Source organism: Gopherus evgoodei, chromosome 1 (assembly GCF_007399415.2).
Source record: "Gopherus evgoodei ecotype Sinaloan lineage chromosome 1, rGopEvg1_v1.p, whole genome shotgun sequence".
In the NCBI taxonomy this organism is placed as follows: Eukaryota; Metazoa; Chordata; order Testudines; family Testudinidae; genus Gopherus; species Gopherus evgoodei.
In genome coordinates this window covers 11657173-11673950 of record NC_044322.1, presented here as the reverse complement: position 1 = coordinate 11673950, position 16778 = coordinate 11657173, and the positions used below count along the sequence as shown (strand labels likewise).

Below are 16778 nucleotides of genomic sequence, written 5' to 3'. Positions count from 1 at the left end.
AGGAGGTTGTGAAAGCTAAGACTATAACAGGGTTTAAAAGAGAACTCGATACATTCATGGAAGTTAAGTCCATAAATGGCTATTAGCCAGGATGGGTAAGACATGGTGTCCCTAGCCTCTGTTTGTCAGAGGATGGAGATGGATGGCAAGAGAGAGATCACTTGATCATTACCTGTTAGGTTCACTCCCTCTGGGGCACCTGGCATGGGCCACTGTCGGTAGACAGGATATTGGGCTGGATGGACCTTTGGTCTGACCCAGTATGGCCACTCTTATGTTCTAATCTATTCAGTTTCAGTCCTTTACTTCAGCTTTGCCCTCTCATTCTCTCTCTGACATCCCCCCTCGCTGTCTTCCCTTCATCTTAAATTTAACACGATCAAAAAAATGGAACTCCTTCCTGCATTTCCCCTCACTGTTGAAATATCACCATCTTCCGGATCAGCCACTCAGACCATTAACTTATGAGTCCTCTTTGATTCTTCCCTCTCCCGTGCCCCCACATCCAGCTGTGTTTTCCTCTCTGCTGTTTCTAAAATCTGACCTTTTTCAACCTGTGCACCCTGCACAAACACTGGTCCCTCCTCATAATCTCAAAATGTGGACTACTGTAGCCACCTTTTTGCTGGCTTCCCAGTGCCTGACAGAGGACAGCACAGAGGCCAGTTTGGCCCCCTGCCTACAGAGTCTAACCAGCTGCTAGCCCCATCAAAGTACTGGCTGGCTCAGCCAAGGAGAGGGAAGGGCAGCTGCTGTAGCTGGCCCAGCTGCGCTGAGTGAATGGCACTGCCCCCACTAGCGTCCTCTGGCAGAGACAGATTTTCACTGGACAAAGCCATATCTGGTTTTACTCACTACCAGACAGGGACAGAACTTTACAAAACTAGGACAGTCCCGCTTTAAACCAGACAAATAGCCTTTCTACTCAGCAACCAGGGCAAGCTTCATTGGTGCATTGCAATTAGGGAGCATTCAGGGGTTAGAGTATGGGAATAGGCCTCAGAAAACATGTTTTCTAGTCCCACCTCTGCCACTGTCTTGCTGTGTGATATCAGGCAAGTCGCTTAACCTCTCCGTGCCTCAATTTTCCCATCTGTAAAGCAGGGTCATTGAAATGGGCCTACATCTGTAAATTGCTTTGAGGTCCTCATGGGAAAGGTGCTGTATAAGTGCATGCTCTATTTGTGTTATTCACTCTTTCAAATGAGACTTGAAATGAAGGTGTCAGCCACATACATGCCTTAAAATCTCATGCTGCATTTTCAATGAGCAAGAGCGTTTTAACTGCAGAGTCCTGGCTACATTTCATCATGGATAATGTTATTCTGCCTCTCTAAGGGCTTATGTGGAAGTGGAAATTCTTCACATTTCAACTCAGCCTCCTCTTCATTCTTAGGAGCACAGGAATTGTAATGGATCAGGCCAGTGGGTCTATCTGGTCCTGTATCTCGTCTGCCACAGTGGCCAGAACCCACTGCTTCAGAGGAAGAAACCTGTAATCTCTGCTGGAGGAGATTACAGGCCCGAGGGAAGTTTACTTCTAATCCCCAAAATCTAATTGTTTATACTATGATGTATGAGGGTAACTTTGTATATTCCTGTTGTTCATAGATATGCCGAAACAAACCCCTTGCTGAATCCTTCTACGTTCTTGCCCTTATGGTACCTTGTGGTAATGAGTTCTACAGACTAACTGCAATTATCTCAATTTCCTTGAATGTCTCCTTGCTCTTGGGTGCATCAGTTCAACTGATCTACCTTCTCTAGCTCACTCATTATTTTACATATTTTCTTCGTATCCCCTTTTATTCATCTCCTCTTTCCATGTTTATATACTAGTACAGAGACTTCCACTTAATTCATTCACCAGTTCATTTGATCCTTCATTAAATTTGATCCAAATCCCTTTATAAAAATAAAACAACTTCCACCCGTTATTCTGATCACTGTGGGCAGGTATTATCTTACTGAACAACGTAACTCATGCCTTGAGGAAGGGGCTATCTAATTAGTATAGTTGGGACACAGCTCCGCATGAGAAGAGATTTTAAGAGCTGAAAGAAGATCACCATGAGAAGAGACAATAGCTAGAAGCTGTTAGGGAGACAGTGTGATTGACCATATAAGCACTGCTACATGTTATGCTGCCCCAGGATCCCAGCCCCAGGATCAGATAGATAATAAGAGTAACCATGTATTTTAGCCAGTAGGAATGCAGCTGATTGAATGAGAAGGAAGACAGTACGAAGCAGCAAGCTCTTAGGCAAAGTGTGACAACATTAGCTCTTACCCAGCACTGACAGTACATCCGGGGTTATCCCCAGTGCTGGACATTCTCAAGTGTTTTCAAAGCATGACCACATCTTTGTACCCATTTGTTTGTGGATACCAACCTTCCCATGCAATTGTGTGGCGCACATGCCCTTCTGTTCATACCTGTGAAGACCACCTCCTCGCCCACTAGCCGCTGAGTAACACTCTTGTGGCAAGCACAGCACTTGCTAACATGAAAAAGCAACAGCAGAAACTGATGCATTCTCATCTTTTTTCAATGCATCTGGAAATGAGGACAAGCCAGCTCTCTGCTGACCATGGCTTGGGAATTAGTACCCATCACCTTTCAGTGGCCTCTCTAATGGTATGTCTACACTACCCACTGGAATGGCAGGCATCAATCGATCCAGCAGGGACCAATTTATCATGTCTAGACTAGACGCAATAAATCAACCCCCAAGCTCCCCCCGTCGACTCCTGTACTCCAATGCCATGAGAGGCGCAGGCTGAGTCAACGGGGGAGCGGCAGCAGTCGATTCACCACGGTGAAGAAACCATGGTAAGTCGATCTAAGTACGTCGACTTCAGCTAAGTTATTCACGTAGTTGAAGTTGCGTAACTTAGATCGATTCCCCCCCCCCCCCCCCAGTGTAGACCAGGGCTAAGAGGCTTCAAATTGGCCATCCAAAATGGAAGCACTCAAAATCACTCATCAGTCGCTTTTGAAAATCTTGGCCTTGAGCTTTTATGGTTGTGAAGATAACCTTCAAACTATGAGCCATGTATCACCACTACTGTGATGTCTGCCTGAGTTGGCAGGCAGCCTGAAACAAGAGCTCCAAAAACTGTGAACTCATTCATTTCTAAAACCCACTGAATCAAATGAATATTTGAATGTTAATATTAACTTATTACACCAACCAAACCAGGGGAGATTGTAATCTGAAGATTGCCCATTCTCATGAGTGAGAGAGTTTGGGAGAGACCACCACTTATATTTTTCCAAATCTGAACTCCTGGGGAAATTCTGCGCCAAAATATTAAAAATTCTGTGCACAATATTATAAAATTCTGCAAAATTCTGCATATTTTATTTGTCAAAATAACACAATATAATCACTCCAGTTTCAATTATTTGGGTAATTTATTTCAAAATACCGGTCAACAAGTATGTCAACAATAGAAACCCCAAGAAAGAGAGATTCTCCCAGAAGTAGAGCGTTAAAGAAACACCTATGACAACCCAGTTCCAGTTGTAGGGCACTGGAAAAGGCTGCATGGTGCCCCCCCAGAGCCCAAACACCTGCACCTCCCTCCCCCCAGAGTCCAGCCATAGGGCACCTCTGGCTGAGACACCTGCACCCCCTCCCTTCCAGAGCCTTTACTCCCCACAACTTCTTTAATAACCTGCCTGGGGAAACAGTGCAGTGCGGCCCTGCCCTTCCTCACCCTTTACCAGAGCCACGTCTCCCATGCTTTCTCCCATCCCTGGGCAGATGAGGATTAAGCCAGGCAGCCAGAGCATGCAGAGTCTCCATCCCCACCAGGCTGGGCACATTGCTCACTGTGAGCTGGAGAGCCAGGCTCTGCAGAGTACAGCAGCCCCTACTGGCAGCCAGCAATTCTGCAGTTCCAGGTCTGCAGGGGAAACATGAAATTCTCAAAGAACATTAATTCTGCATTGCGCAGTGGCACCGAATTCCTCCAGGAGTTCATAAGAAACAGAACTGAGCACTTTATAAACTGCACCAAGACACATAGGCCTCTTCTCAGCAATTGAACCAGGCAGGGTGTAGCACCCAGAGGAGCCATTCTATCGCCAACGGTACAAACAAGAATGTGCCATAATTACCTGACTGTGCTCCAGAAATGCAAAGAGCCACTGGAGCTTTGTCATCAAGGGCTGAGAATTGCTTTCGGTTAAATTCAGCACTGAGTGCCTAAAGCTTTAAAAGCAAATCAAAAACACAAACAGAGAAAATCAGCCATTGGGGAAACCCAATTTCAGTAACAGACAAACTCACAGCACTGTTGATAGAGGAGAGGAAAAGGAAACCTACTCGGAGGCCATGAAAAGAGCCTGAATGATGCTGTTCATGTAGCAGGTGTTCCCCAGGTTAATTAACCCCATTTTCCCCGTGTCAGATTTGGAAGCTAGACGTGGGTAGAAACAGGCCAGCTCATTCTTCTGGGAGGTCCAAGCATTTTGTCCCAGTAAATGTTTAATTCGGTCTTCATTTGGAATCGGAAGAGCCTTAGAAACAACCAGATATTTTTGTCAACATCCATTTTACTTCCTGTGATGTAATAAAGAATCGCTAACAGGTACCAGTAGAACTTGTTGGCAAAGCTTCCGTGGGAAATTCAGGTCACTGGAAAATCATAGGGGGCAGTACTGACTCCCCACTATGACTTGCTTAAGCTTCGTATAACTTACTCTATTTTATTTGGATTAGGGAGGTGGCCAGAAGCAACACTTGTGATCAGGACTTCACAGTGCTAGGCATAGCACAGACACATAGTAAGAGATGGTCCCTCCCCCAAAGACAGGGCCATGCTGCCCAGATAAGATCCAGATTCAGAATCTGAAGCATCCCCTTCTCCCCAGAGTGAGGAGAGCTCAGATACGTTTCAGGCCCATCTCTAATGATGAGAAAGTTGCTCTGTACTGAACAGCAAACTAAAGCTAGTTTACATGCGGTTCAGAGGACTAGACTAGAACTGCATGACTTACTTTGATTGCTTCCATGACCGGCTCATAGAGATCTGGAAATCCTGAAAACCGGAAGAACATAGAGTGGATCAGCTCGGCCAGCTGTTCCAGGCAGCTTGTTGCGGAGTTGGAGTCTTCCTTGTTCAGAGAAGCCACCAGTCTGGGAATGTGGGGAAGAAGCTAAAAATAGCAAAGTTAAGTCATTGACATAAGTCTCAGACTAGTTATGCATCTACACCACACACAGCACGCTGGATTAAGGTATCTGTGTGAAATTCACCCCTTCCAGAGGGCCAGCACACAAGGCCTGTGCACCACTTCAATCCCACCTTGAATCTATTGAAGTCAACAGCAAAGCCCCCAGTCTTCAGTGGTGCAGGATCAGGATCTTAAACCTTATTTTGAGGGCTTAATTGGGCCTTAAGTGTGTTACCTAGGCCCTGCGTTAGGCCTTTGCACAAGGGTGACTTTCACCCCCTCTCTTAGTCTGTGCTGTCTGTCCACACACACACTTACTAGGGAATGGAAATTTGCCTGCTGGAATGGAGCACTAAGGAGCTTAACCTTAAACTATGAGCTACATCTACTGCTAATTGGGCCTATGTTGATTAATCTGTGATTTGTACCATTTTATTGCAATCTCTATAAACTACACCCCGGTTGTTGTAGCCGGACGGGTGGGAAGAGATGTCCAAATAGCCAAATTGATTATTTTGTTTTAAATCCACTCTTTATAAAGGAAATTAAAGCAAAAACGCAACTCTCAAGTTTACAGACGCCAAATCCAAAAGAACTGTACACAAGTGCCCCCTGCTGGGTCTGTAGCAGTATGGAACTAATATATTCTTCCCAAATGTGCTAGATCCTGGTTTAAAAATTCCCATGGAAATTCATGCAACATTTCTCACTAATTTGTTTCCTCTGATTTCACCTCATCTGTCCTGAATGACTATTTTTGAATGAAATTATCTCTAACACTGCTTCTGCCTTGTAAAACAGTTGCATGCTTCTTTCATTTCAAGCATGAATCTTCTTTTTTTGCTAATCTGTGGGGATTTCATTCACTGAGAAAAATGGGAAACTTTGTTGGGGAGGGAAACAAACACCTTTTTGCGATCAATATTTTCCTAAGCTCTTGTATGAGCATTTCTCAGATCTCATCAAAGACATACATGCCAATAGAAACAGATAGGAAGCCAGACAGGTTTGCCTCCTATGTTTGCTAAGCAAAAGAAGGGAGGAGTTGTCAGGGAGAAGGAAGGAACCGGCTTCCAGTCTTCATCCCTGGTCTCCTGCTGTAGCATGTTTGCTTGGTCCCTTGCAATCAACTCCTTAGGCTCAGAGCACCCCAAATACACCAGCTCTGGTTCCCCTAGTGCCACCATCAATCTGCTGTAGAGATGGATGCAAAAGGTTCTGTGGAGCAGCTGAGGAAGGACTGGGTTCAGATTTGTGGCATGCCATGAAAATAATCTTGAGAACCTCTGGCCATGGAAGATGATTCTCTAGCGTCTTTGCATCCAGGCTCTTTTTTAGCTACCTTAGCTATTACGTTCATCGTACTGAACGGAGGTATGATATGCTCCGTATGACACACTTGTTTAAGTCTGGATTTAGCCTTACCAAGTGGAATGCTTCATGCGAGTGCTGGAAACTCAGCAGCATGTACAGTAGAACGGACAGCGCTCCCTCCCTCACAATGGGGTACAGCAACTTGGAAAAGACCTATGGAGGGAAAAACACAGAAATGCTTTTAGGCATTAAACATGGTGGCCTCAGGTCTTATTAAGATTGGTAGAGACACCTCTGCATGACTCAGGAAACTCTCTGACCTGCTGTTATAAGCCAGGTAGGGTGAGGCCTGGTTGGTGCACGAATGGGGAGAGTGCATCGAATACAACTTCACACTGTACAGGGTCTAATAATAGCAGAGGTAGAGGGATGTTCTGGAGCCACAGGCCAGGAAGATTAAGGATAATTCTAGTTTTGGGATGATGAAAGACCATAACCCAGACTCCTTGGGCTAGTTGAGGCTGAGAGACAATCCCTGCCCTGAAGAGCTTACATTCTAAACAGACATGATATGTACACGCTGTCCCAGCACTGCAAGCCTAATCCCAGCTAATCCCAGTGTGGAGGAGAATTGGGGGAGGAGGACTGAAGTCTTGGAGAGTGAGCCCACCCTGCACTCACCCTGCAGCAACAGCTACTGTCTTACAGAGCCGGGCCTGGTCTCTCTGCAACCTGGTGCACGATGGGATCGCAGAGCCACTCAAGTTTGGCCTGGCCAACCCTCCAAACTGACAGGAGGGAGACAGGGCCAAATTTGAGTGAGTGGTATTGCGACCAGACGCCAACTTCTGGCTGGGCCAAACCTGTGTGATGCTGCGACCCTGAGCACCAGGCAACAGTGTCTGAAGAGGAGAGTGGGGCTCAGCCCCATGGGACAGAAGCCATCGCTGTCCAAACCCCACCTTCCACCCCACAGCCTCCCCTGTGTACAGGATAAAAACTGTACGTTTGCCTGGGCCACTGCCCCATGATGAGTTAATCCAGCTCTGGACACGGCAACCTTCCTGCGACCCAATGGTGGGTCAGGACCCACTGTATGGGAAATATTGTTATAGGGAGTCTGTGGCAGAGCCATGAACACAACCCAGATGCCAGGAGCTGCAGAAGTCAATACTGGGGGAGTGATGAAAACAGAGAGACGCTCTGCCTGGAGAGCCGAGCACCGAGGAGACCATGAGAGGAGACCATGAGAGGAGATGAAGGCACAAACGGTGACTGCAGCACAGGTGGAATAAAAGGGATCTCTAACATCCCACACAGCTCAGCTCCCTGGGCACGGTAATTAAGAGCTGCTCCCAGAGGAACCAGCTTCTGTTCCCTTCACCTCCAGATTCCTACTTCTGGGGGAGCAATTCTTGAAGTCAAGTTCAAGTGTATTTATAGCAGAAGCAGCCTTCTACAGCACACCCGGCTTAGTCCCAAGTGCTGCGATTCCAGATGCGTTGGCTGACGGCGGCTGGGTGAGATGAGACTGAGGCTGATCTCTCCCCACTGTGCCTGGAGGGACTCACTCAACTCAGCGACAGCAAAGCAAGGAACACAGAGCAGCAGGGAGAGATCGGTCTCTTTATCTTCCTCTCCACGAAACAGATGCTGAATCCCACATCCCCACGCTTCAGCAACCCCAGAGACCAGTGCATGTCTGGGCTTCCTTTTCCTGGCTGCCCTGCCAGCCCAGAAGTGGCGACTGCTGCTGAGCCAACACATTCCAGGGCACCCTGTCTCTCTCCAGTACCAGACAGGGAAGGGCTCACTTGGCAGGCAGGCGAAGCAGGGAAGGAAGAAAGAAAGGAAGGGAGGAGGAGCATGCACAGGCACTGGGCGTGGCAGGGAGGGACATCCTGCAATGCTGAAGATCACGGAGAGGAGAGAGATACGGGGCAAGAGAAAGGGAAGGTCTGGGTGGTGGGGCTTCCTGTCATCAGGACCTAGACTTAATGGGAAAGGATGCTCCTGAGACAAGAAGTCCCATCCACTGTTTCTGGGATTGCCATGTGTGAGGCTGCACAACAATAGATTTGATAGACAGGTGAGGGCAGGGACACAGAAAAATCTCTGAGAAGTTCTCGTGCTGTGATGAGGAGTCCCTCACAAAAAGAGAACGTAATGAGCCTGTGGTTAAAGCACATGCGTGAGAGTGAGCAGATCCACCTTCTATTCCTGGCTCTGCCATGGACTCAAAGCTTGAACTCTGGCAAGTCATCGAACCTCTCTGGGCCAGGAATTTCCCTCTCTGTAAGGGGAGGATAACAGCTTCCCAGCTCACAGGAACGTTTGGAGGCTCACCACTCAACAAGGTGCTGGCACTGCTATTCGGGATGCCAAACATAGCTGTGTCACTCGTGCATTGCTCTGCCCCCAGTAGCCAGTTGTGGGCACCCGCTGTGTCTCTCCACCTGCCATGACCATGAGCTCTTTGGGGCAGAGACACTCTGTTGCGCATGTGTAGTGTGCCTCGCCCAATCCCTCATCAGGGCTGCCACAATGCCAAAGTGAGTTGAGCTCCTCATATGGGAGGCACTAAACAAGTGCAAAGTGATATTACATTTTCTAAATTAATCTTCACTTTCTTTGCCATGATGTTTCAAATGCCTTCAGCCCCTCAGACAAATCACTGGAGCCTGTGCATTGAAAGCAGAGGGCTAGTAACCATATCCTCCTCTTTCAAGATCGGCATCTCACGAGATAATGGGCAAAAAATGCCAACACTCCCGAAGCTGATCTATAACCCATTGCGTTCCACAATCCCAGCAGCTAAATGCATCACAAGCCAATTTTAAATGGCTGTCAGGTCAGTTTCTAATGGATTAACATCGAAAGGAAAGAAGAACAAAAGCAGCACCAGAAGAAATAATATGCTCCTGCAGTTCTCAGTTTGGTTCATTCAAGAGGTACTTGCAGTTAACAGTAACACTTTAGACTTTAATAGTGCCTTCCATGGCTGATTCTCCAAGGTAGGTAAGTATTGTCCCTGTAATGTTGCACTCCATATGTTTATGGAAATATGCTTCTGAGTATGAATATAATGTAACTGGAGTATGCTTTATGCAAAAGGTATCTTGTAAGGTGTCATTACAAAGCTTATAATCTACTGAGTGTGTTCATCCTATTTGTATCTATGTATCATTCTTGTATCTAAAACTAGAAATATGAAGTATTATTCTGAAGTCCTATTGTAATTATGCAAATTATGGGCCATTAACGGTGGCTTGGAATCTTGATGGCTCCCATTAACTAGGACAATTGGTTGTGAATTGCAAGTAAACAGAGCCAAACTTCCTGGGTACATGCTGGCCAGCCTTGGAAGAATGGAGACATGGGGTAGGGTGACCAGATGTCCTGATTTTACAGGGACAGTCTCGATTTTGGGGTCTTTTTCTTATATAGACTCCTATTACCCCCTACCCCCGTCCCAATTTTTCACACTTGCTGTCAGGTCACAGGACATGCGACCATATCACATGATACAGGAATCCATCTTAAACCTGGTGCTTTTCCATTTAGAAGGAGGGGTGGGAATCCAGAAAGAAACAAAGGATTCCTGCCTTGTGCCAAAGCTATAAAAGGGGGTGGAACAGAACAAAGGGGTCCCAGTCATGTGGAATCCCCTGCTTTTCACCTAAGACGCCTGCTGGAACTAACAAGGTCTGTACCAGGGGAAAGGATTGGGCCCAAACTAGGAAGGAGTCTAATCTGTGAAAGAAGCTTATTGGAACATCTCTGAGGGTGAGATTTACTTGTACTCTGTTTCTTAATGTGTTAGGCTTAGACTTGCATGTATTGTTTTATTTTGCTTGGTAACTTACTTTGTTCTGTCTGTTATTACTTGAAACCAAATAAATCCTACTTTTTACACTTAATAAAATCACTTTTGTTTATTAATAAACCCAGAGTAAGTGATTAATACCTGGGAGAGCAAACAGCTGTACATATATCTCTATCAGTGTTACAGAGGGCAGACAATTTATGAGTTTACCCTGTATAAGCTTTATACAGAGTAAAACAGATTTATTTTGGGTTTGGATCCCATTGGGAGCTGGGTGTCTGGGTCCTGAAGACAGGAGTACTCGCTAAGCTGTTTTCAGTTAAGTCAGCAGCTTTGGGGACGTGGTTCAGATCTTGGGTCTGTGTTGTAGCAGGTTAGTGCATCTGGCTCAATGAGACAGGGTTCTGAAGTCCCAAGCTGGCAGGGAAAACGGGCTCAGAAGTAGTCTCAGCACATCAGGTGACAGTCCCAAGGGGTCTCTGTGACCAAGCCTGTCACAGTCCCCCATCATACAAATGGGGAGAGTGAGGCAGAGAGATGCAAGGGTAATATTTTCTAAAGTGGTCATTGATTTTGGGTACCCAACTTGAGACCCCCAGGGCCTCATTTTCATACTGCACTGAGCATTCACCACAACAGTTAAAGTCAATGGGAGCTACAGATGCTTGGCACTTCTGAAAATCAGATCCTAAGTGTCTCAAGTTGGGCCCTCCAACAATGAGGGATCCAAAATCCACAGTCACTTTAGAGGTGGCTGTAATTGACTTGTCTGAGGAAACACGTTGAACCAATGAGAATCAGGCAACGAACTCCTGACTCCCAGTCTCCTGCTCTAACGACTAGGCAGCTCTGCCTCCCACTTCTATATATCCATTGTATGTGGGGGCAAGAACTGCTGGCTAGAAAGCCATACAAGGCAGATTCCAGTCTACCAGTTCTATAGATAGCAAGGTAAGGTGGTTACAAATTTCAGTAGGTACAAGCCACTAGCACCGCTCCAGTGCACCGAATATCCAATTCTACGGTGACCCCTTTAGTCACCCGGTTGCAGCACTAATGTCAATATATGTCTCAGTCTAATTTGATCAAAAAGCAGGACAGAGACGCTCCAGTTCTAAGGGGGAAGGACAGACTCTGGCTGCAGCCATGACTGAAGGGCACACTGACCTTTTCAATTTTCAAAAGAGTGACTTCAATCAAGATGCTGAACTTTTTCACTGCAGCCAAACCCTTCAGTAGAGCGATGATCCATTTGTCGATGTTCTTCCCTAGGGGCCAAGAGATCCAGTCAATCATCCTACAATGGAAAACAAATATGTGGAATAATGACTTAACATATGCATTATAAAATCCATGATGTCCCGGACAACCCCGTCACCTCCAAAATCCTATCCAGGGAGCTTGGGATCTACTCATTGAAGCTGCTGTATTAGGGGGAAGGGATGGCTCAGTGGTTTGAGCATTGGCCTGCTAAACCCACGGTTGTCAGCTCAATCCTTGAGGGGGCCACTTAGGGACCTGGGGCAAAATCAGTACTTGGTCCTGCTAGTGAAGGCAGGGGGCTGGACTCAATGACCTTTTGGGATCCCTTCCAGCTCTATGAGATAGGCATATATCTCTCTATATATTTTTTTTGTGTGTTGAGCTAGATGGTTCCATGCACAAAAATAAAACCCCTTTATGTGACTTTCAAAGTAATTCCACTTCGAAGAAAGAATGATGTTAATGTAGCTCTGTGGAGCGCCATCAGTTTATAAACAGTTCACCAAAACTTCCGCCTGGCTCCTAAGTGAGCCTAATTACATTTCCCAAGCTCTGCTTAATGTTTCTGTAGCAATGAGTAATCATTCACTGTAACAGAGGATTTTACAGGAAAGAGGCAATTGATTTTGCAACAGCTATTTTTGGAATCCGAAGCTCTTATTGGAATTATTGATTAGAGTCCACAGCGGCATCTGGGATTAGCGCCCCATGAAAAGAAAGAAAAGACGGGGGTTGGAAACAGCACTGAAATACAGAAGCGCTTTGACTTGGATCACTTTAGACTTTATGAAAACAAACCTCACCCTGCAAGTCAAAGAGAATTTTGTGTTGGTAACAGGGATGTATATGCAGAAGCCTCTTATTTATCCCCAGTCCAGGTATAATGGCTATGGTGAACAGTGCTAGCTCCCCATGTGTGGCCTGGGATGGGATGGACGCACCTAGCACTAAAACTGGTAGGGAAGGGGCAGGGCCGGCTCTAGCCATTTCACCGCCCCAAGCACGGCGGCACGCCGCAGGGGGCGCTCTGCAGCTCGCTGGTCCTGTAGCTCCGGTGGACCTCCCGCAGGCACACTTGGCGTGCTAGGGTCTGGAGCCGGCCCTGAGAAGGGGTTAATGCTCTGCATAGGGAGCCAGGGAGAAGACCAGCTCCACTTGAGGGTACCTGCTCAGCCTGCCCTTTATGGACGAGTGTTTGTACTTGGGCTCATGAGAGCACACACTTAACCTGTAGGACAAGGTGGACGTGGGTATCAAAGGAAAGCAGGAAGCGGCCTCTCTGAGGAGCCCCCAGGATGAAGACTCTCCTAGGCCAAGCCTGCTCAAGGAACCTGGGAGAGGGAGGAGTTTTGTGACTTGGACACTGGCCTGCAGAGGAGGTTGGTGACCCCAGAGAGGAGACTCTATCCCAAGCCTGACCTTGAAGGACCACCTCTAGAATGCCAGATGTTCATTCAGCCCTGTTCTCTAGCTCCTCTGGTCACTTAGGAGCTGGCTCTTTAAACCCTCATTCTTCCTGAGTAGACCCACCCCCTGGTTAATGAGTGCTAACGTAATTAGGGATCAAACCGTCCACAGCTCATTCACTCCTTGGCATCTCCATTGAGTCTGCTAACAAGAGGGATACCTCTTGTGTGACTCCAAGATCTGCACCAAGACCACCACCAATCACCATTAGACGGCAGCCAAGCACCATTAGATGGCAGCTAATTTCTCATTTCACCAAGTTAGGGCACATTTGAACCACTGTCCTGCAGGAGAAAAAGGTCCTCTGGCTTTTTACCCATCCAGCCCCCTTCATTCCACTACTGGAGCAACCAAAAGAGATAGCTCTGCCATTCTAGGATAAAATATGTACTTGGCTGCGCATTGAGTGGCTAAACCCTACTATGTAATCTGCAAACTAGAGGTTAAAACCATGTCCAGGCAACATACAGGGAAGTTCTCCCCTTGGTTATTTTGAACCTTGGCTGCTGTAAGCCTTAGCTACATACAGACTTTGGCTGAAGGGAGCCTGGAATCTATTTCAGGAATAAACACAGTCAGGAAGATTGATTTTGTTTTCCCCCCTTGTGCAACTGCTATTTAGCCAACCGGCCAGGATATAGGCAGATATCATAAGTGCTAATGCAAAGGTGAGACACTGGGTGAACGCTGGACATCAATTAGAGAGAGAATCTGACAGACCAGACAAGCACCCTTGCATGCAGCTAGGATCGGCAGGGGCTCAACTTCAGGCAGGAAATGGCAGACAGTACAACTTTGGTTTCCCTTTATAAACTCTCTCAAGCTAGGTGGTTCTCATGCATCCATCGGGGTGGGATCTGGGTGCTACACAATATCTATGCTAAGTCACCAACTGATTACTAAACAGCCCACCACCTTATGTAGTTCCTCCGTGCTCCAGGCTTTCCAAGCATGTGGAGCTCCCCATTCTATAGCTGTGACTTTCACAGGAGCTAAGGTAGAAGGGAGCTGCTGCTCCGGAAGCCAGTCAGTTGTGCCTTACTAGCCACCAACACCAGCACCTGTGCTGCCCAGACCCCCGTAGGGAAAACAGCAGCTCTGAGTTCAGGCTGAAGCTGTTTTCACCGCCAGGGTGTGAGCCACGATACATCACCCAGTTAAATAAAGATCCAGTGAAAAAGCACCAGCAGTTGCACTCACCTTGGGCAAGATTTTCAGAAGTGCCTAGTGATTCTGTGTACCTCCACTTCAGGTGCCCAACTTGAGACATCTTAAAGGGACTTGATATTCAGAGGGCAGGTTCTCAGCACTTTCTGAAACTCAGGCCCTTTTAAGGCGTCTCAAGTGGGGAACCTAGAAATCACAAGTCCCTGTTGAAAATCCTGGTCCTTATTTCCAGAGGCCTGCATGCTTGGAGGGTAGTGAGAAGGGATAGCAAAATTCTCCTGTCCCCGCCACCCGTCAAACCTCCACACGAGGGCTGTACAGGATACCAGCAAAGAGTATTCTGCTCCTAAGCCTGAGCCCTGGGATGAAATTGCTAGGAAGGGTTGAATGTAGCTATTGGGCAGGTCCTTCTCTGGCTTGAGGATGCACAGCAAGAATCCTTAGAGGATGTTCAGCCACCGGTACCACCTTGCATCTCCTACCTACTGATCGCAGTCATCATCTGCACATCCGTTATGCTGTCATCATTGGTTAGGTTTCTTATGACACCATCCATGAGCTCTAGTGGAACATACTGGACCACGCTGGCCAAGGCATTCGATGGAGCTTCCTGCTCCTCTGTAAGACATTAGTAAGAACAGACATTAAAGCTGGAAGTTGCTGGGAAATCCGGTTTACATTATCCTATCTCTACTGCAAAGGTCAAAACCTTTCTAGCTACACAAAGGGCTGGCTCATCAGGTAGTGTAAATCAGCATAGCTCCATCGACTCAACACTGATCTGTTCTGGGATGGCGCTTCCTATGTTCTTAACGGCACACAAGGCAGGCGGTCTTGGCAGACACCCTGGGTGTTTTGTGAGGCACACAGCTGAAAGAGGGGCAGGGATCACATGCAAATGAATACTAGCCCCTGGAGTGTGCTATTGCTTTTCTAACAGCTCGCCAATTGGTTCCGACCCCTAGATCCCTAGGCAAGCAAATTCCCTCTCTATGTTTTACTACTCATTCTCTACAACCTCCAATGGGACATGTGACACTCCACACCTCGTATTTACCATAGTGATATGATTATGATGCATCTTGTACAAGATATGCCATGTGAGGTGTCTATGGAAAAGTTACGGTTTGCTGAATATGATTATCCTATTTGTATAAATGTATCATTTCTGTATCTGGAGTTATGAATATTAACTATGTATTTGTATTTCAAATGTGCTTGCACCTAGGTAACACTCATAAAGCTTTACATACAGTCTGCGAGCACACTGTGAATGGCCTATTCCAGTTGCATGGCCCATCAACAAAGACAATGGGCCATGAGGAAAGCTTATCTTCATCTGATGAACTGTCCTGGGGACGCTTCAGTCATCCCGTGAGCAATGGCTGCCACAACTCATCAGGAGCACGCAAGGGCTTGTGACCAGATCACAATGACACTGAACTCCATTTTCGTACCTGTATTTTTCCACAAACTGGACTGGGAACTTGGCTTGGAACAAAGGGGTTCCCACCAAATGGAAGAAACTATAAAAGGGGGAAGCGACATCACCATGGGGCCTCATGCTCCAGACCAGAGAACACCTGGAAACACTTGTGGAACAACAACTGAACTGGGGAACGGGGATCCCAGGCAGGGAAGAGGGAAGCCTGCCTGTGCATGGAAGCTTGATGACCTGTTTATACTATCTAACAAGATGAGACACTGCTTGATTCAAATCCTATCTAGTGTATAAGACTTAGATTGCGATTTTATTTCTCAGGTAACCATTTTTGATCTGTCTGCTATCACTTATAAGCACTTGAAATCTATCTGTCTGTGGTTAATAAATCTATTTTATATTTTTTACCCAAAACAATGTGGTTTGCCTGAAGTGCAGGGAAAACCTCAGCCCAGTTAAAGGCTTGTGCATGGTCCTCTTCATAGAATCATAGACTCATTGAATATCAGGGTTGGAAGGGACCTCAGGAGGTCATCTTGTCCAACCCCCTGCTCAAAGCAGGACCAGTCCCCAACTAACTAAATCATCCCAGCCAGGGCTTTGTCAAACCTGATCTTAAAAACCTCTAAGGAAGAAGATTCCATCACCTCCCTAGGTAACCCATTCCAGTGCTAGCCACCCACCTAGTGAAAAAGTTTTTCCTAATATCCAACCTAAACCTCCCCCACTGCAACTTGAGACCATTACTCCTTGTTCTGTCATCTGCTACCACTGAAAACAGTCTAGATCCATCCTCTTTGGAACCCCCTTTCAGGTAGTTGAAAGCAGCTATCAAATCCCCCCTCATTCTTCTCTTCCGCAGACTAAACAATCCCAGTTCCCTCAGCCTCTCCTCATAAGTCATGTGCTCCAGCCCCCTAATCATTTTTGTTGCCCTCCGCTGTACTCTTTCCAATTTTTCCACATCCTTCTTGTAATGTGGGGCCCAAAACTGGACACAGTACTCCAGATGAGGCCTCACCAATGTCGATTAGAGGGGAATGATCACATCCCTCAATCTGCTGGCAACGCCCCTACTTATACATCCCAAAATGCCGGTAGCCTTCTTGGCAACA

The 16778-nt window shown here is 46.8% G+C and overlaps 1 protein-coding gene across 1 annotated transcript in view; it reads right to left on the bottom strand.

Moving 5' to 3' along the window:
* The window catches only part of USP35 (ubiquitin specific peptidase 35), a 57874-nt gene that overhangs the window by 15021 nt on the left and 26075 nt on the right, over positions 1-16778 (bottom strand). Inside the window, exons 3-8 of the mRNA XM_030558180.1 lie at positions 14705-14840; positions 11493-11622; positions 6611-6712; positions 5009-5167; positions 4335-4528; positions 4127-4220 (exon numbers count right to left, since the gene is read on the bottom strand). Of these exons, the coding sequence (XP_030414040.1) occupies positions 4127-4220; positions 4335-4528; positions 5009-5167; positions 6611-6712; positions 11493-11622; positions 14705-14840 (815 nt within the window). The remainder of the gene's footprint in view (positions 1-4126; positions 4221-4334; positions 4529-5008; positions 5168-6610; positions 6713-11492; positions 11623-14704; positions 14841-16778) is intronic.